The following is a 19,797-nucleotide window of genomic DNA, read 5'->3' on the forward strand; positions in this document are numbered from 1 at the left end:
GGGGAGAGGGTGTCGATTGGGTCCTTGGTATCTCTTACAGAAATATGGTGGAAGCGTCCTGTCAATCACAGGTACTCTATACCACCTGGGCAGGATAATATCAACAGTAACCTTTGTGTTGGCAACACAGACACACGGTGATCAGCGGCAGTCTTACAGGGCTGTGCTTTGGGTTAGAAGGCATCGTTACCTGCCAGTGTCCCAAGCATTAATGACTGAATTTCTACTGTTCCTGTTACAGATGGTAGCTCTCTAGGTGTGGCATGGCAACCAGAGCATGATCATGGCAGGCGAGGTGAAGAGGACCTTCTGCCTCCACCAGTAGCCTTAGGCCTTGCTCACTTGAATGACTCTGATAAGCTAAGTAGATCCTACCCCTGGGCAAGCAAGAGGAAAAGTCAGCTCTCTGAACTCTGCCGGCGCAGAGCATCTCTGTCTGGTGAGCACCGTGTTTTGAGACTGAGTTCACGTGTGGTCAGTGAAGGTGATGTGTTTCATACGGTTTCAGATCCTCCTCCTCCCCTCCCCCAAACCAAGAGGCGATAGCAGTAAGTAGGTAGCAGAAAGTGCTTGTTCAATTAGCCTCTGGGCCATAGATGACTGCAGGCTGGGGGTGTTTACACGGGACACGTTGCCGGAGAGGTGCTCTGCACTTGCATTTGTCCCAGGGCAACCTTTCTTGGTGGCCTTTGGACCACCCTGCCACCTTGTTTTATTATCTAAACCATGAAAAATTTCCAGGTGAGGAGGAAGATGTTATCCTGCATTCAGTTAGGAGGGGAAGAGCTTTGCAGTTTACAGTGGGTCCAGATACGGGTCTCCCTGTTTTGTCAGGGTGAGCATATTCATACTGTAGGCAGTGCATAAATGCAGAGATGTCCTTGTGACGAGATGTTCACAGTGCTTCCTCCAGTACTGCTAAACCTTCAAAGCTGTTTACTGTTTTGGGAGTGGAGCAGTGGCATTTGGCTGCTGATGCCGCTTCTCAGAGAAACGTTCTTTTACAGGCAGAACTTTTAAAAATTTTAGTACAGTCACTCAACGTTGTGTGTGGGCACAGGTATTTCAGTGTCGTGTCTTGTGAACAGTTAATTAGTTGGCTTCTGACTAATGCAGTATTTAATAAGGGCTTGAATACTTACTGTAATTATATTTAATAACAGTTTCAATTTTAACTTGAGAGATTTCAAAACCTTTTAAACTCTGCTAAGTGAAAAGTAAAAGTTAACTAGTCTGGTTGAATCTTAGGGATGTTGGCAGGTTTTTTATAGCCTACGGACTGAGTTTAATTATTCCAGTGGCTGTGATTCAAAAAGCTACATTTATTAGAATTGTTCCTGTTTTCTTTAGTTTCATTGGTTTTATTTTCTTGTGATTCCCTAAAAAAATCTAGAAGCATATGTTCTGGGATTCCTTGACAGTTGCTTCAGCTGACAGCTAATGTTTTTATTAATTTCTCTAATATTTCTGTAGTAGACTTATAGCTACATAACTGATCTTTCTCTTCTCACAGGGGAGAAATGGAGCTCTTACTGTTTGTCTTCACTAGCAGCTCATAACATTTGTACCAGCAAAATCTGTAACTCGTGGGCTCAGTGGGATTCTGCCTCTCTCTCCACTTCCACTGGAAATTCTGCTTCTTGCTCCTTTTTGCATGCCCTTCCTGTGGAGGAATCCAGCCAGCACTTCCCAACTGCTGTACGCAATCCAAACAAAGCCATCTTCACCGTGGATGTCAACACGACAGAGGTATTTGCAGTAGTAACTGCTAAACTAAGCAGGCCATAGCTGGTATAGGTTGTGTGACATCAGGCAGGCTAAAAAGCCTGTTATTCTTACGTGTATCTGCAGGCAATCAGAGCATCTTCAAGGTATTCTATAGTCTGTGCAAGCTCAGTAGTCTGCTAACGACTGACAAGGTGTTTATTTTCCTTGCAGGTTGTAGTTAGCAAAATATACAAGACAGTATCAGAAGCATGGGTAACAAGTCTTTTTTCAAACACAAAGAGAGAATAAAGGAGAATGTGCCCATGATGTGGCATGAGGGAAGAAAGGAAAAGCAGAATGTGCTTCAAGCCTTCTGTCTGTTAAGTGCCAGTGCAGGGACGGGTTTGTGGTGGCATGAGGTCTCTTTATCTGCCCCAGTAAATGTGCCTTTTCCACTGGGAGGGAGAGAATTTCTCTGTTTCTGTCCTGAGAGTAAACATTGATATAAAATTGAGTACTGAAAACTTTGAAGAGCTGTGCCATTTTTAGCTTGAACTGACAGTTCAGGATTACCCAGCTTAAAGGCATTTAATCCTGACTCGGTCTGTAACACAGACTTAAGCATGTCAGTGACTGGTGTGATTACTACATGCCTTCAGGTCTGGATAGAATTTGTGGTCTGCCCAGGGTTGTGTGCAAATACAACTTGGCATTTTTGCCTCCGTGGATGTAATTATTTAAATGATCCAAGAGGCTGGAACAGGTAGGCAGTTAAAAGAAAGCAGGAAGCCTAAAAAGAAACCAGTGTCTAAAACCCTGCCAACCAAGAAGATGCGTGGGCAAGGGATGTCCTAGAATAAGAAGGTTTAGACATCTGTTTTTGAAGATTTCAGAATTTAAAAGAACTGCTCCGTTTCTAACAAGAAGAAGGACATTAAAGCAATGACCTGAGATGAATGTGATCTATTAACAAAACTTACAGCCTTCATTCTGGTTTGGTTTGGTTTTATTCCCCGCTTTTCTAGATCCTCGTGGCTAATGACAAAGCCTGCAAGCTGCTTGGGTGCCGTAGTCAGGAACTCATTGGTCAAAAGCTGTCCCGCTTGATATCCAAATCCAGTCAAGAGGCCTGGGAAGCTGTGGGTGAGGAGTGCATAGGAACTGATGAGCATTCGTCGGTGGTTTCGGGAACTGTGGTACGTGAAACGTTCAAGCACATGTTCCCCACCATATCCAGTGGGTTTTGTAGGCTTTGGTTTGGGGTTGTTTGGGGATTGGGGTTTTTTAACAGTTTCAATATAATTTCCCGATATATTTAACTTTGTGGGAATTTGGCAATTATGGCATTTGTAGGGTTTTTTTGATTTAAAAGTTTGCAGATGTGGGAATTCAAAGGGCAAAAGATGGTTTGAGAGGCAGCCGTGAGACCCCAGTATGTATAGTCATGGTGACGTGACCAAATCGGAACTTGAAGGATGTGAGATTAAATTAAAAAAGAAAAAATCAATATAGATTGCTTAACATGGAAGAACCTGTTCTGGAAAAGTTCCAGATTGTCTGGTCTTTTACAATATCTTTGAAATTATCTTAAATTGCATTGTGCATATTACCAAGTTACAAGTCAGTCAGATCATAGAATGGTTTGGGCTGAAAGGGAACTTAAAGACCATCTAGTTCCAACCCCCCTGCCATGGGCAGGGACACCTTCCACTAGACCAGGTTGCTCAAAGCCTCGTCCAGCCTGGCCTTGAACACTTGCAGGGATGGGGCATCCACAGCTTCTCTGGGCAACCTGTTCCAGTGTTTTACCACCCCCTCCAGGAAGAACTTCTTTCTGATATCTAATCTAAACGTCCCCGTCTGTGCCAAAACACCCTAGTTGGTGCAAAAGAGTGAAAGTGATATTTTGCTTAGAGTGGGGTTGTTTATAAGAGAACTGCATGGGAAGTGTCTCAAAATTATTTTCCTCTGCTGCTGTTTTGAGCTGTCACTAGAAAATATTTGGAAAACGAGCTCGTGTTCTTCCTGGTGTGCTATTTTTGTACTGAAATTGTCAGCATCTCAGAGCTTGATCTTCCCGAATCCTCAGTTGCAGATAGGGGAAAACAAATACCTGATTTTTATTTGGTGAAATCCAGAATTAAAATAGAATGTCTGAGAAAAGCCCTAATTCTAAGCTCCAGCCATTCCAGGTACTTTACAGGAGTCACTGTGTCATTCATAAACCCATTCTGTCAGATCACATAAAGATGATGAAAGGCTTGAGATGAACACTGCAGGTTACCAGATAAATCAGCATTTCCTTATTTGAGAAGAATCTCTTCCCCTAAGAAATAAAACTGCTATCTTTGCAGCTGAAAGGAAGAACTATGCTCCTAATGTAGAGTATTCATGAGCACCGTGGGACATCCCTTAAATAAGGCATCTCTGCAAGGCACTTCTCTTGAATGCAGGCTATTAGACTGGCACATTTGTTATGCTGAAGGAAATACCTCTGGTCTTCCTGAGGCTCACGGGGAAGATACAAAAGCAACAATGACATTTTGTGTACCATCAGTGAATTATTTGCAAACCTTTTCATCTCTATACTAAATCTGTGGGTTTTCCAATAAAAAATAGTAAGCAGTCAAGAAACAATGTTTTTTCTAACAGTGATGGGGGGAGATCTCAGCTCAATAGCTTACTCTTGTTTGTAATTCTTGCTAAGTAATCACAGTCTCATTAAATTATGATTATATCTCTGAATCCTATGGGAAGGTGGATGTTGTAGGCCATCTCAAAGAGAAGATCCCTGTCTCGGTCTGGCTGAGACAGATCAGAAGCAAGAACAGCCAGCGTTGTGTCGTTGTGCTGGAACCAGTGGAAAGACTTTCAGCTTCCGTTTCCTTCAGGGTTGACGTGAGTGTTTTCCTAACAAACAACTGAGACCGCAGCTAGTGAGAGTTTGTGCGAATGAAATGTGTCTAAAAGCCAGGGGGCACATTACGATCTGTGAACATGAAGTGTGTCAGCGGCGCTGCCCAAATCGGGGATTGCACGTGCACGCTTCACCCACGTGGCTCACCTTGATGTGTTCTGCAAGCTGCGCTAAACCACGCTGTCTCTGCCCCGGGGACACTGTAGACATGAACAGTGGTGGTTTGGCAGGGGGTCGGTTATTCATGGCAGGGATGCCCTTGTGAAGGAATCAGCTGGCTGAGGAAAAGTTCCGTGAGGAGCTTCCCTTGCGGCAAAAAGCAGGCTCTCTGCCTGATAACGCTGGATAAGCACTGTGCTATGCCGTGTCTGCTTTGGCTGAGTTAGTTGTACCCACCAAGAATGAAACTTCCCGCCATTTCCTCAGATATTTGCAGAAACTGGTGTTAAAGGATTGAGTGGACTCTGACTAGAATGCTAAAATTAAAATAGTCCTCTAAATTTTCTTCCTAAGGGAGAGATTACATCATGTGACCTCCTTTTCGCCCATCTCCATGGCTACCCAACATTGGAAGAAGTAGTTGGACTCCACATAAAGGACCTGATTCCTTCTGTGCAGATCCCTCCTCTAGGCAAAAAAATCCCAAAGGTATAGTATAAGCACTGACCACATTCCTCCATACCTTTCCCATTTGGAACATAGGTGCATGCTGCTTTCCCTCCTTACGTAACAGAAGAAAGCCTTTTCAGAGAGGAGCACAAGTCCCCTGAAAAAGGGTACACTGCTTATTTATGGAGCTGCTGTCTGAATATTGCCTAACTAGGAATGAGACCAAGCTCCGACCTCCCACTGGGGAATTTGTCCTGGTGAAAGACAATTTCAATTCCAATCCTGGCTTCTAAAGAAACCGTGCTGTGTCTGTAAGCTCCCCAAAATTCCTTTGAATTCTTTAGCCGGGTTCAGTCATGTCTGTCTGAAGAGTGAAACTCTAAAACCTACCCAGATCTTGTAAATGCCATGATAATGAGCAGTGAGGTAGTTTAAAAGAGGCCTTAATGCCTCATTTGCTGAAAAGCTGCTCTTCGTCATCAGGATATTCACACAGGTCTTCAACACTAGATTAAAAATCCTTAGAAAACCGGACTGTTCGTTTTGATCTTCTTTTTTCTTTTCCTGCTCCTTTTTCCTGAGAATGTTCCTGTGACATTTGGTATGAATACTGAAATAAAACCAAAACATTTGGTTAGTTAGAGCTTTTCTGTTGTTGGTTTTTTTTTTTGGTTGTGCGATTTTGGTTTTGTTTTGTATTTCTTTAATTTAGAACCTCAGGATCCAGCGAGCTGTAGGCCGATCCAGGGAGGGTAACACGTTTCCTCTCAGTTTAAAGCTGCAAGTAAGCCTTCTGGAGGAGGACCAAGCGGCAGCACAGGAAGATGGTGTTCCGCAGCCAGGAGAGGAAGCCTCTTTCACAGGCTGTCATTACTCTGCTGCAGTCGTGGTTTTCTCCACCATCAGTGGTCTTATTACGGTCCAGTCAGATGGAACCATCTGTGGCATCAAGGACAGTTTTGCCTTAATGCTCTTTGGCTATGAGAAGAAAGAACTGTTGGGAAAGGTAAGATAGGAGTTTTCATCCCTCCCAAAAGACTGCTGGGTCTGGCAGCATGTCCTTCGGAATTGTAAAGTCATCTTTTAAACTCATCTCTGTCTGTCACAAAACATCTGCGTTCCGTGTGTTCAGTGGGTGAGTTGCCGGAGGAGACGCAAATTCCCTTGCTGTAAATGCTACGTCTCGCAGTGCGCGTGAGAATCTGGTCCGCAAACGCGGATTGTTGGGATTTGCCCCCAGCCTGTGAGAGCCAGCTCAGCTTTATAAGGTTTCGTTCTCTCTTTTAGAACATTACGTTCCTGATCCCTGGTTTCTATAACAACATGAAGAGAAGCAGTGACTGTTCTTTGCCGTTACCTCCTCTTGACAACTCCATGGGGACAGAGAGCGAGTGCATCTTTGAAGACGGTGCTGCCTGCCCTACAGCTGGCTGGGGCTGCTGTAATGAAGGTAAAATGAATAGGGGCAAGAGGTTTGCCTATGAACATGGGAACGTGCTTCGTAGAAGCAACGCAGCTCCACACCGTTTTAAAATTGGGTTTCCACTGTAACCTTAGTTAAACGGAATTGTTCACCCAGGTTGTTCGCTGCTTTGTTGCTACGAAGATGAAGCTGAATATCCAAGTTGGACATAGCACTGTTAATAGAGAATGCTTTGTACTTAACAAGCACTTCCCTTTCTCTCCCTCCCTGTGAGGATCTCTGAGTATTTTACGATGTGTAACACAGCCTTTCTGACAGTATTGCAGCAGAGCTGTAGATACTTAGGATTAATTTTAAGGGAAAATTCTCATATTCTTCTGAATTGGCTCGTGTTGCTGGCTAATATTCCGTTATGTTACTGTGGTTTTTCAGCCGGGAGGCATCACATCTTGTGCTGATGCAGTTCACTGCATTTACAAAGAGTTTATCAAAATTGTATTTCGCTGAGCACCACAGGAATAAACAGAAGCGAGGAAGCCTCATGTCTCCCAGTCTGCCTTTCCAGCTAGCTCTGCCTGAAACGGAGAACACAAGCAAGTGCAGACTTTCATCTGTATTGCAAGAAATCTTTTAACCTGATTTTGTCTCCTTCGTTTTGGTTTGTTTTCCTGATTTCTCTTTGCTTAGAAATGCACATCTGCATTGAAACCAATGCACACTACTGGAGCAAAGAAGAGCTAGTAGGGAGTGTGCAATTTCTTAAGTAATTCTTTGGTGAAGTGATGCCTCTAATCTAGGAGTAATTGAGTTCCTCAGTGAGGAAGCATTGTTGGCACTCAGCCTGTACTAAATAGAAGGATTGTTCTAGATTGAATCTAGATTTGGTCACTCCTTAACAGTACTTCGTTTACTTCATCTTACAAATTCATGCTTTTCTCTTTTGATCTGTTGTCATTGAGGAAGGAAAGAAGTTCTTGTATTATTCTTTCTCTTAAACATGTTTAGACTGTATCCTTTCTTATCCTGCAGTTTCACTGAGTTTATATAAATGCAGTCTCAACCTTTCCATTTGAAGTGCTTGGAATGGGGAGTGTAAGTGTAGGGATTTTTTACTGCTGCTATTTGTATGATCACTTTTATTTCCAGTCTCTGCTTGGTCATCAGCCTTTTTTTAGGCCTCTGAATGTCAATCCAAGTAGCTAACTCAGGAGGCTAATACCTGTCCAAGAGCTTTGGTAGGAAGGCAAATTGTAGCAGCTGTGAAACATTTAAGTTCCTACATGTGATGATACCTCAGGCCAAAGTAGAGTGGAGTGCTCATATTTGGACGACTTTGCCTTAACCAAGTCTTTTATACCTAATTCCTTAGGGATGAGAAGGACCAAGGCAGTTCCGAGATGGTTTGTAATCACTGTAGTCTCTGAAGCATAAACATGAAAGGTTAAGTTGGTATGATTTTGTTTCTTATTTGGTACAGACGGCAGCTTCTTGGCTGCATCTTTAGCAAGCCTTCTGTTGAGAGATGAAGAGCAGAAATTGGAAAGAAGGCCCAAAGACGACAAATTAATACATGATGAGACTAAACGAAGGAATGGGACCAGTTTACTTTCTACTCCCTCACCTCCTGAAGTGGCATCCACGCCCTCTAATAGGTAGGCATTTCATGAATGGCACATGAAGAGCCCTGGTGGCAATCACCAGCAAAAGCTGTTTCTTACCCTCTGTGATGTCTGTGGGCAGGTGTAACAAGAGCTTTCCACCCTTCGCTCTCTTCAGAATCTGAGCGCTATTTGCAAGACAGGTTGAGTTTTGCCCACCTTTGATTTTTGTTTAGACATGTACAACCTACAGCTGTAAAGTTACAGGAGTTCCTTCTCGAGAGGGAACCAAACGCTTCACGCAGGCTAGAGCAGGAAATTAGGCTCTACCTTTGCCAGATGAGAAACAGTGGATGTTTGTCTCCTCCCATGGTATCCAGCAGCTGGCGTTGCACTGAGGCCAGGTTATCTGGAATGGATTCTAAATGTTATTCCTTCCGGCGCTCGGTGTAACTGTTAGGTCATCCACTGAAACAGGGTACAGTGTTACTACAGTCTGCCATTTTTGTTGTACCTTTCCTTTTTTTTGTCCTGTTACAAGGTTAGACATTCTGCACAAGTACCTGTATGATGCACGTGGTTTATCTTGTCAAATTTTAAGCCTTCCACATTAACAATTCTAACCCTCAGAAAATATTTACTGCCCTTTTCAATATAGAGACTGTTAGCACAGTTCTTGCTGCTATTTTTAAGGAGACTGTTAGTCTCCTTGCTTCCTTGTGCTCCTGGGTTTCTGTCTCTCACCTCATGCTTGGACTGTAAGTGCTCTGCCGCAGGGATTGTTTTTCTACTGTGCATTTTTACTAACAGAAAAGTTTGTAAAGCACCTTGTGCTATGGGCTTCAGTGAGCCAGGGTTAAATCGGTCTTCTGTTGGACAGACAAGGGGTCTCTGTTCCTGTGACTGGAAGTACCCTGCCACGTGTACTGGCTTTTTGTTTTGGTAAATGATCTATCATATATATTTAGAAATGAGGCTAGAAAAGGAAGTAATCCATAGTGAAAGTGTGCCATTTGAGTGTGTACCTGCTCGTCTTTGTTCAGGACAGAATTTGATTGGATTGTGGATGCCTGTGCCAACAGCTTTCTTCCTTTTTCTTTTAAACTTAACAGTCAGTGCAGGTTTTAAACAGTGACCATAGTGCCAGAAGAGTGGTTAGTATGGAGTATGACATTTTCTTTCGTCATCACGGTCTCACTGATAACTTTGAATCCTCACAGTGAGGACAGCATTGCTACAGACGGGCTGTCAGCCCACCATAGGGAGCCTTTCCCCAAGACCTGGCTTGACAGAATCAGCGTAGCATAACACTGTAGTACAGTGGAAACTGCAGGACCAAACAATTCTCAAAATATGTTCTCTGCAAGGCTCTCTCCCATGTCATCTGATGCAAAACAGTTGGATTTAGGTCAGAACGTGAAGGTCCCAGTAAGAAGCAGTGATAGAGCAGGACCTGGTGCATCTGAGACTCAGAATGCCAGGGAGACTGGCATCTTGCCTAACCAGGTACAAGTTCATCACCAAGACCTCAAGGAAGTGAATTGTCAGCAGATCTGTAGGTTAGCATATGAAAAGCTGCAGCACCAGCACTCCACTGGTGTCTGGGGACGAGCTTCTTCAGTAAATGTTGCCTGGTCGCCTGTTTGTTCTAGGCTAGAAGACAATCTAGGTACCCCATCCTATGGCCAAATTAAGCCGCCTTCTGATACTGCTTGTAACTCACCGGGAACACCAACAGTGGATGAGCCATGGTCTGGGACAGCACTGGGCTGTGGACAAGGCCTTCAAACCCACATGGTTACAGGGCAGCTGGCAAAACCAAACTTGGTGCGTGATGCAAAACATTCCAGCCTTGAGCACATTGTCACTGAAAACTGCCTGCTAAATGATGCTTCATCTTTCTCTGCAAATGCAAGAAATACTGTCCATGATGTTTGCTCAGGAAATAAAATGGGCTGCGGTGCTTCCACACCAGGAGTTGCCACGACCTCTGAAGATGTTAAAGGATCAGACACTGAGCTGAACTGTATTTGCTCAGGCCTTGAGGTGCTGGGTCTGAATACTGGTGTCAAAGGGAACTGGGATGGTTGTTTAGGCATTACTGCAGCTCCTGTAGGAGCACCCTCTTGTAACGCTGTGGACTCCGCTGCAGGCAATATGCTAACGTGGAAAAACAGTGCTTTTTCACCTGGGCAAGAAAAGCAGCTGTTCAGTGGTGTTGCCGTAGATAGTTCTGGGTGGCTGGCCTCCCACAGGCACTTAGAAAACTCTGAAGAATCCTCCAAGGCATTTCTTGAGAAGCCTGAAACTTTTGCAGAGACTGGGACGGACAGCGTCGACAGAAACCCACTGATAAGCAGAGGGAGTCCTGAAGAGGACTGTCAGCTGCATGGGCAGCAAAATATGGAGATAAAAGTAACATCGACCCCAGTGGAAGAAGGAAGGCCGAATCCAGCAGCTCCTTTGGCCTTGGAGATTCTGGAAGGCAGCTATAGTGGGAATTGCTGTCACAGAGATGGCTCACAATTAAGTAAGTTAAACCTATTTCTCCCTTTTTCAAAAATCTTATTGGGATGCTCTTTCACCCCTGTTTTTGCAGAAAGCAGACAGTTCTGGTTAGAAGCTCACAGTGGAGAGGAAGGAAGAAGCTTTAACATCTAGTAGAAAAAATGGTATCTAAGTCTATTCAGAGGGTACTGGAAAAGCAGGTGGTACAAAATACAAAGTTATTAAGAAATTAAACCAGACTGAATAGTCAGAAATATTCTTAGAACACAGTTAAAAGATTTGAACCTGATAACTTTTTCTTAACAGAAAATATAGACTCCATTGTAAAACTTGTATTTAAATTGTGCAATGGGATGTGTTTCGTTCACTTTTCAGCTGGATTCTGTGGCTTGTGGCATAAAATCCCCATTTTCATGTAATCTAGAATAACAGTGTGAACTTAATAATCACAATTATTAATTAACAGTGTGAAAATAATAGTCACAGTTGGACGCTGACAAAGATTTGGGGGGGGAGGGGTGGCAACTATGAAGGTAGGTGTCAGGAATCTCTAGAAGAGGTCTGCTTTTGGCAGCCCCTCTGATAATTCCTTGCTGAGTAGGTGTTCCCCAAATAAATAATGGAGCAATTCACTTTATTGAGAGCTCAGAATTTTGTCCTAAAATTTCTGCAGTCTCATTCAACCCTAAGGTTTTATTGTACCATTTCCATTTCCTCGCCCGTTTCTACAGGTATACTCTTCGAAGTGAAATGTGTTGAACTGCAGGACCCTGCCAGGCTCTTCTGTCTCTGGGTGGTGAAAGACCTTCTGCAGAGCCAGAGAGAAGCTGTAGCAAAGACTCAGCTTTGGCTCTCCAGTCTAGCCAGCTCTGCCCAGTCTGTTGCAGATCTTTCTACACACAGTCTTGGAGAAGTAAGAAATTCTACCATTGTATAATATTGAGCATTTCTGTTTGTTTGACTGTTAAGCTGAAATTGAGAAGTTTTTCAAATGAAAATCATGTCATGAGATGGTGGGCAGATATTGCTGGTTTTGTTTCCCTGGTTTTATGTCAAAAGAAATGTTGCTTTGCTGTAAAAAGGGCAAATTACTATTTTGAGTATTTCCAGTAGCACGTGTTTGGTTTAGTTCCAGTCTGAACAATGAAAGCACCTAATTTTAAATTTGTTCTTAGGCTGGTTTACGTAGAATCATAGAATGGTTTGGGTTGGAAGGGGCCTTAAAGATCATCCAGTTCCAGCCCCCCTGCCATGGGCAGGGACACCCTCCACTAGACCAGGTTGCTCAAAGCCCCATCCAGCCTGGCCTTGAACACTTCCAGGGATGGGGCATCCACAGCTATGGGCAACCTGTTCAACTGCCTCACCACCCTCTCCAGGAAGAATTTCTGCCTGATATCTAATCTAAACCTCCCTGCTTTCAATTTAAACCCATTACCCCTTGTCCTGTCACTACAGGCCCTTGTAAAAGTCCCCCCTCAGCTTCCTTGCAGCCCCCTTCAAGTACATCTCCAATGCAGGTTTGCTCCAGTGCAGTGAGATGAATTTTTAAATCAATGTGATCCCACTGGCACCAATGACACAACACTATTGAAAAAGGAAGTACTAGGCTGAAAACCTTCCTTGACTGACTTGTGTCATCAAAATAAAACTGTGGTTTTTCGCTGCCTCCTGCGATGCAGCAGTCGGGAGGGTGCGCAGAAAGCTGCCACTACGTGGCTGAGCGGTAGGTCCGCGTCGGTGCCATAAAGCCTGAACGCAGAGCTGCTCGGGCCTGCGTTTTAGTTAGCAGTGGGTTCTCAAACTGACAGTACTTTGAGCGAGGCCGTAGAGGAAAAGAGTTATCCTTCATCGACTGAAATAGGTAATGGTGACCTTCTAGATCCCTTGAACAGAGGTATGCGTTCCCTGGATCCTCACAGAGCCGGAGTTTGATGACCTTAACAGTGAAGTACATACATGTTCAGACATCACGTGTGTAACGTGTAGTGGTGACGGTTCGAAACTACAGGAGACTGAGGAGCTGCTGTTCACTGAAACGTGCTGCAGATTAGACATGTAGCTTCCCTCCCCTGCCTTTAACCCGTGAGCTGGGAGATAAAGTAGATATTTGAGTGAAAAGCTTGGCTAATGGCAAAACTTGCTGTCTGGAATATTTTTAGGAGACCTTTGAGAGCCGAGTAATAAGGTGGCTTTTGTTTTCCTTTTAGAAAATCATCTTCCATGTACATGTATGTTGAAATACAAGCAGTTCTGACCATTTCATGAATAACTCCAAATTTTACTGTTGAAAGCCAGTGCCCCCATGAGATTGGCTGTTTCCTCTCAGCACAGAACACTCTGTATGTCATAAAGATGTGCTGTTATCATGCATTTTAGGCAACATCTTTGGTGGAGAAACCTAAAAATGGTTGAGACAGACAACCCCAAGCCTCAGAGCAAGAAAAACCTTTGTGTTTAGTTTCTCATGCAGCGTTACAGGTTTGGGTAGGAAGGCATGGGATGTTTCCTTACTAAGGATTTTACTGGGGTATTAAAATTTAAGAGGGTGTGCCTCCCACTTGTTTCCTCTTTGTATCAGCTGAAAGACCAATCTACAGAACTGAAATGCTATCCTACCAGAAAGCTGGGTGAACACTGGTAGTTTAGTGCCTTTTACAAACTAACTCTTTTTAAGTTACCGAGGCAAACAGAGATTGCCAAATCTATAGGCAGGGCTTAAAGTGGCATGGTTTTTAGTTCAGTCCATCTGGAATACTTACCTGGAAAAAAATTACAACATTGGTATTTATCACATAAAATTACCATTTGGTGATAGATGATAATGAACTCTTTTCTCCTACCCGCACAGAGAACTTAGTGTGAACATCTAAGCTGCGGATGCCTCTGTTTTCGTTACCTTTCCACGAACGGAGCAGAATTTGTAGCCGCTGCGATGCCCGTTGACTTCTCTCACGTGGCGATGGTTACATCACCGTACAGCTCTTGCTGTCACACCCAAAGATCGCTCCTTTGAGCTGTTCCTGCAGATGTGTCCGTCCTTTTCAGTATTTACTCCATTTTATAAACACCATTCTGTGGCTTGCTTGGGTTTTTTCTTGATACTTTTCTTTTTTAATCTGTACCTAGGCCATCAGATCAAGTTCACTTTTTGAGAACTCCCGAAGAGCTGAAGAGCTTGAAGGATTAAAGGCGTGTGAGGGAGAATACGCAAAGAATTACAGCACTCTCTGTCTTCTTGGCAAAGGGTCTTTTGGCTTTGTCTGGACTGCCAGGAGCAAGGAAGATCACCAGGAGGTTAAATATTTCTTTTAGATCTCATTGTAGTCATTATTTAGGATGAAAACTGAAAGGCTAGAGTGTTCATATTCTATCAATGCTGCGCTATTAAAAGCTGTTACTTGGTAGTGTGGGACTTTCCTTTGAAAGAGAAATCTGAAATCCCTAACCTCATGAAAACAGGAATGCAAAGTGTTCGCATTGATGTAGTGTATGAACTGTGAGCTAAGAGTACAGGCACAGAACGAGGCTGACCACGTAGCTGATTTAACCTGTCGAAAGAAGTGTACGTTGAGCTTAGCAGAATTAACGGTTTTAGTCTTCCGTTACTGAAGAGAATGACAAACTTGAGTCTTTGTCATACCACGACTCGAGAATGAGAAGTGGACATGTCGAGGTCACGGGACCTTCCTCCCCATCAGCAGAAGTATTTTGGGTGTTGAGAGACAAGCTCTGGTGTGTCTCTGCATAGATGTTAAGTGCTTATTTCCCTCCACTGTACCCCTGCGCCAGAAGTCACCACTGCTGTAATGGGGTTGATAAGAGAGCTGGCCTTTCAGAGCCTTTGGAATTCAAAACATCAATAAAAAGCAAATAAATGCATTCCATTTCTGCACATCACTTGGCTTCTAGGGCTAAATTAGATTAAATATGTTTAAAGATACTACTAGCAATACACATTGGCTCACTTCTGTCCTTCTAGTAATATGATTCACTAATGTTTTTCCTGGAAATTAACTTACCAAACACTTAAAGCCATACTTCTGGAAATAATGCTGAATGCGGTTGTCTCTGTAGGTTGTCGTAAAGTTCATCTGGAAGGAGAGGGTGCTTGAGGACTGCTGGGTAGACGATCCTGACCTGGGGAGAGTTACTCAAGAAATCGCAATCCTGTTGAAGCTGCAGCACTCCAGTATCATTAAGGTACAATGAACTCAGAGTGAATGCAGTTTGAACTGCATCAGAAGGTTCTTCTGAAAACTTGGTGTCTCGTGTTCCTCTTCAGGAGTGAGGAATTGTCCTGTATTTAGCTTTTCAGGAAAGAAAGGAACCTACCTATCCTGCTTTGTTTTGGAGGGTATGTTATAGCAGACTATTGCTTGCTTTGACACTTTTACCCCAAACAGTTGATGTAAATGTAGATCTAAAGGTGTGACTAACAGAAAATAAATTCTGTAGGTTATTTCAAGGTGGTAGGACCTGTATCATGGAAGTGTGATGTCACATCTGAACACGTCCTAGTTCAGGAAATAATCTGGATGCAGAGCTTGATTCCTGTTTGTCATTTTGGGGTGGTTGTTTTTTTGTAGTTCTGTTCCCCCAAAAAGAGAATTCCCCTTGGGTTTAATTCTGCTCTCACTTTTAATTATGCTCTCTTTTCAAGAAGTATTTGTGCTCAGTGAAATGAGACTTCAAAGATTATCATATATGTTGGTTAGATCTCCAAGAGGAGAGCAGTGTTTGGTTAAAAAAAAAAAAAAGGCAGTTTGAGGATGAAGTGCATGATGAAAAATGTCTGTTATTTATTAGGTGCTGGATGTATTTGAAAATGAACACTTCTTCCAGCTGGTGATGGAGAAGCATGGATCTGGTCTGGATCTCTTCACCTTCATTGACAATCAGCCCAACTTGGACGAGCCCTTAGCGAGCTATATATTCAGACAGGTGAGAGCTGGCAATGTACAGCTGCTGCATGCAGGTAGGATTTGGTTAATAGAAGAACCAGGACCCTATTTCCCTCAGGAGAGCTACTGGCTAATCAGCTACTGGCTAATCATGCTGAATTGGGGTGTTTTGGAGTCAATCGCTTGCCCAAAGGTATGCAAGAATTATTTTGCTCGTGGCAAGCCACCACTGCGTCCTCACTCCCCTCGCCAGGAGATGGAAGGTGGGAGCCAAAGCGATGCACCTTCTCTCTGTCCTCCGTGCAGCACGCAGTCAGCACTCGCAGCCCGCTGTCCCTGCAGGCGTCTGACTGAAAAGCCCTTCTCCTAAGCCAAGCCTGCGCTTGTAGGGGTGCTTTGTTCCTTCAGACCTGCACAGCAGTTCTCTGCAGAGGGAGCTTTGTCGTATAAATAGAAACTTTTCTCCCTCGTCCTCACGTGTATTGTGGTAGGGATCACGATTGTCTCCAAGGTGATATAATTCTGACACTGTGCTTAATTGGGGCAGTATAGCATGAATCGTGCAGAAAGAAGAATGGAATTTAGAAGCCGCTACGTTATTTATACCAAACCTCACTCTTAAATGCCTTGTCATCCTGCAGTATTGGAGGCACACGGTAATATCCTTCTGGAGACATCAAAGGACCCTCCGAATGAAGCTGGGATGAAAACAGAGTAGCCTGCAGGATAGTTGCAGTAAGCTCTGATGCTTCTAACCAAAACAAGCACATCGTGACTATAGCATGCCATCCTCCTGCACTTCTGTGAGAGGAAAGCAAGCAAAGGCTATTTTAAGTCTCTCTCCCAAGAGTGCTGTAACACCCACTGCAGCAGTGCTGACAGGCATGCCTGAGTTTGTTTCCAGTTCCCAAAATTAGGGTCTTTATTTTCTTTATATAGTGCCAAAACAAGGCAAAACGTGGCTATCGGAACTCTGATGCCACGTAGACTACCCAGAAGGACCCCTCTGTGTAGTAACACCTAGTTCTTTCCTCCTCTTTCAGCTTGTATCAGCTGTCGGGTATCTCCACTGTAGAAACATCCTTCACAGAGATATCAAGGATGAAAACATTGTAATTGCTGAAGATTTCACAATTAAATTAGTGGACTTTGGTTCAGCTGCCTACCTGGAACCCGGCAAATTGTTTTATACCTTCTGTGGGACAATCGAGTACTGCTCACCAGAAGTGCTGTCTGGCAAACCGTACGTCACCCTCTGAAAAGTCGTTCTTGTATCCGTGGCACCAAAAAAATTGTGCGTGCAGAATTGCCCATAGCTGTGGATGCCCCATCCCTGGAAGTGTCCAAGGCCAGGCTGGATGAGGCTTGGAGCAACCTGGTCTAGTGGAAGGTGTCCCTGCCCATGGCAGGGGGGTGGGAACTGGATGGTCTTTAAGGTCCCTTCCAACCCAAACCATTCTGTGACTCTTTGTGTCCTTTTCCCTTAATCTTTCCTCATGTGCACATCAGCTGGCTAACCTCCTCTTCGTACCTGCGTGTGAGCACGCTGACATCTCTCTACTAAAAACTGCTCTTTCAGAGAGGCAGAATAAGCAAGTATGGCTGTGTAGCATCTGCCCCTTACCCCGTCTGGGCTCAACCAGTCTGCTCCCCTCTTTCCTACTTGCTTCCCCGTACGAATTTTTGCCGTTTGATCGTTGTTCATCTCCCCATTGATTTGTGTGCTCCTCTGGACTCCAGCGTTCTTCCCTTGCGGCTTGTCTGGCTGCTCTCCTGGATGTGCTGCCCAGATCTTGGCTGTCTTTCCCCTCTTCTCTCCTTGGCTGAGTGCTCTCTGCCCGGAGGCTGGCAGCCTCGCACCCGCTCCTGGGGGCAAGCCTTGCCATCGCAGGGCGGTAATGGTTAATTGTACGTGCAAGTATGTTGTCTTGCTCTCATTTCACGGCTCTTTTCGTGGCTCCTTCGGGCAGCTCCTCTTAACGGGGCGAGGGGGAAAAAGCCATGCAAGGGGGAGAGGAAATCTGTGCTGGGAACGAGGTGGCAGATGAAGCAGTGCTGCCCTGGGAATTCAGCTGGTTACCGTGTGAAGGAACTGTCCCTTTTTCTCGGATGGAATTTAGATAGTTATTTCCAAATAACTTCTGTTTTGAGAGGGATGGGAGGGGGAAATGGGCTTCTGCTGAAGTGTCTGACCTTCCATTTAAATATTTACTTGGTAGCTTTGGCTTATGGTGGAGAAGGAGGAGGCTGAAGTTCTCTTGTCACCACCCTACGCATGTGAATGTCTAGGTGCATATTGCACATACTCATCAGCTGAGACTGGTTGACCGTTCTTTGGCTGGATTTCTTTCACAGAGGAGGCTAACGCAGACATCTCAAAACCTCCTGAGAACCGTACTAGCATTCTCACAAACTTCCTGTGTTAAAGATTGGCCAGGAGGGGTATCGGCTGCCTTTTTCCTTTGCACTTTGGTTGGGGCGCTGTTCCGCATTCGTGCTCCGCGTTTACGCAAGTTTATCTCTCCACACAGGTACCACGGCCCTGAGCTGGAGATGTGGTCGCTTGGTGTCACCCTTTATACTCTGGTATTCGGAGAGAATCCCTTCTGTGAGCTGGAGGAGACCATGGCAGCTGTCCTGAATCCTCCTCGGCCTGTGTCCAAAGGTGATTTTTTTCCCATTCGCTTTTCTAAAGGAGCAGATCTCTTGGGAAAGTATGAGCAGGATTTAGTCTCCAGAAATAAAGGGGAAGGCTGAAAAAATGCTTTCAGATGTGCTCGGCAATGACTTTAAGAGCTGCTTGCTGAAGCAGAGTTGCCCAAGGTATCCTTTCCAGGCGCGTTCTGCGGTTCCTCCCGCCTGTGATGAATGCAGCTCTCTGCCGTCTGTTGTATCAGTTTCCAGTGCCAGGCCTCCCGTTTATTACGATGGCTGAACCATTCCGCTTGTCAAGCTTTCAGCCAGGTTTATACCTGAGAACCAGAACAAATGCTGCCGGATGGGAAGGTCCGCTTCGGTGGATCGCTTCCATAATGGCACTCGTGCAACTCTAGGGCAAGTGTTACCTCAGCTGAGCTATCGCTGGTCGATGCTGTGTCACTTCGGGATGGATGATAGGGTGTTAGTGTACAATTTCTGAATGAATTGTATGGCTTGACCTCAGGGAAAAGACGTTGGCTTTGTTTTCTGCTGGAGGCACAGAAAACCAGTTGCATGTCAGGCTGAAGAAACCCTCCTCACCCAGCTCCCTGGGCCGCAGGAGCACTATGGTTATACGGCGGGTAAATTCCTGAAGCTTTCCCTGCAGCCTGAGCGCGCCTCTACGCGCAGATGGAACACGGGATGACGGCAGGCCGAGGCTGGGCTTGGAAACACTGAGTCAGGGTCGCCTCTGGGCCATTTCTTTCTACTTCTGTCCTCCTCGGTGTAACGCTGCTCTCAGGCCTCTGTGTTCACAACCTGGAAATCTCAGATCATTCCCGGACCTGAGCACATGCGGCTGCGACTGTGGTAGAACGGTACTGCGCAAGGGATTAACAGGGAGGATTTGGAATTAAAATCCACATTCTCTGAATATAAACCCCATCTTGCGTGCCCAGCGTGCCTAACATACACCCTGAGCCATGCCTCCTACTGCTGTCTCTCCCCAGGTCTCATGGATGTCATGGCTGGGCTCTTGGATCCTGTTCCGGAGCAGCGCACGACTCTAGCGATGTTAGCAGAGCATCCTTGGCTGAAGCAGCCTGTGAACCTGGGGGGTTATACCTGGGACCAGGTCTACATCTCTGCTGAGACAGGTGGGACATCGCCCTGAAGGCTCGGCCCGCCAGGCCCGCGGGAATGGTTTACGGGAGCGGGGAGACCCGGGGCATCGCTGCTCTCGCTCTCCGCAGCCCAAGCCCTCCCTGGGGCACGCTAGCTCCCTTACCCCGGGATACTGTCGCCCAGGAGCCCGGGGGCACTTCTGTGAGTGCTGGTGGTCAGCGGTGAGCGGCCCTGAGCTGCTCTACCCCGGCACAGTTCCTCTAGGAAAGCTGCTCGCTAGTAAGCGTTGTTGTGCGGGATGTGCTTTACAGCTACGAGGCAAAGATTCTCCTGTCTTCTTGAAATTGTTCATAAATCAGAATATAT

At 45.1% G+C, this 19,797-nt stretch overlaps 1 protein-coding gene across 1 annotated transcript; it reads left to right on the plus strand.

The window, feature by feature from the left end:
* Nucleotides 1-241: 241 nt before the first annotated feature.
* On the plus strand, nucleotides 242-19,480 carry PASK (PAS domain containing serine/threonine kinase; the record flags this gene model as incomplete). Its single annotated transcript, XM_010147950.1, has 16 exons — nucleotides 242-439; nucleotides 1,514-1,749; nucleotides 2,733-2,903; nucleotides 4,465-4,605; nucleotides 5,138-5,272; nucleotides 5,946-6,239; nucleotides 6,521-6,620; nucleotides 8,134-8,308; nucleotides 9,907-10,784; nucleotides 11,494-11,675; nucleotides 13,892-14,059; nucleotides 14,840-14,965; nucleotides 15,572-15,706; nucleotides 16,710-16,909; nucleotides 18,198-18,331; nucleotides 19,317-19,480. Coding segments are annotated over 16 exons (3,437 nt in total), but the record flags the coding sequence as incomplete, so codon positions are not given.
* Between the last annotated feature and the right edge of the window lie 317 nt (nucleotides 19,481-19,797).

This window comes from Eurypyga helias, unplaced genomic scaffold, assembly GCF_000690775.1.
Source record: "Eurypyga helias isolate BGI_N326 unplaced genomic scaffold, ASM69077v1 scaffold46462, whole genome shotgun sequence".
Classification (NCBI taxonomy): domain Eukaryota; kingdom Metazoa; phylum Chordata; class Aves; order Eurypygiformes; family Eurypygidae; genus Eurypyga; species Eurypyga helias.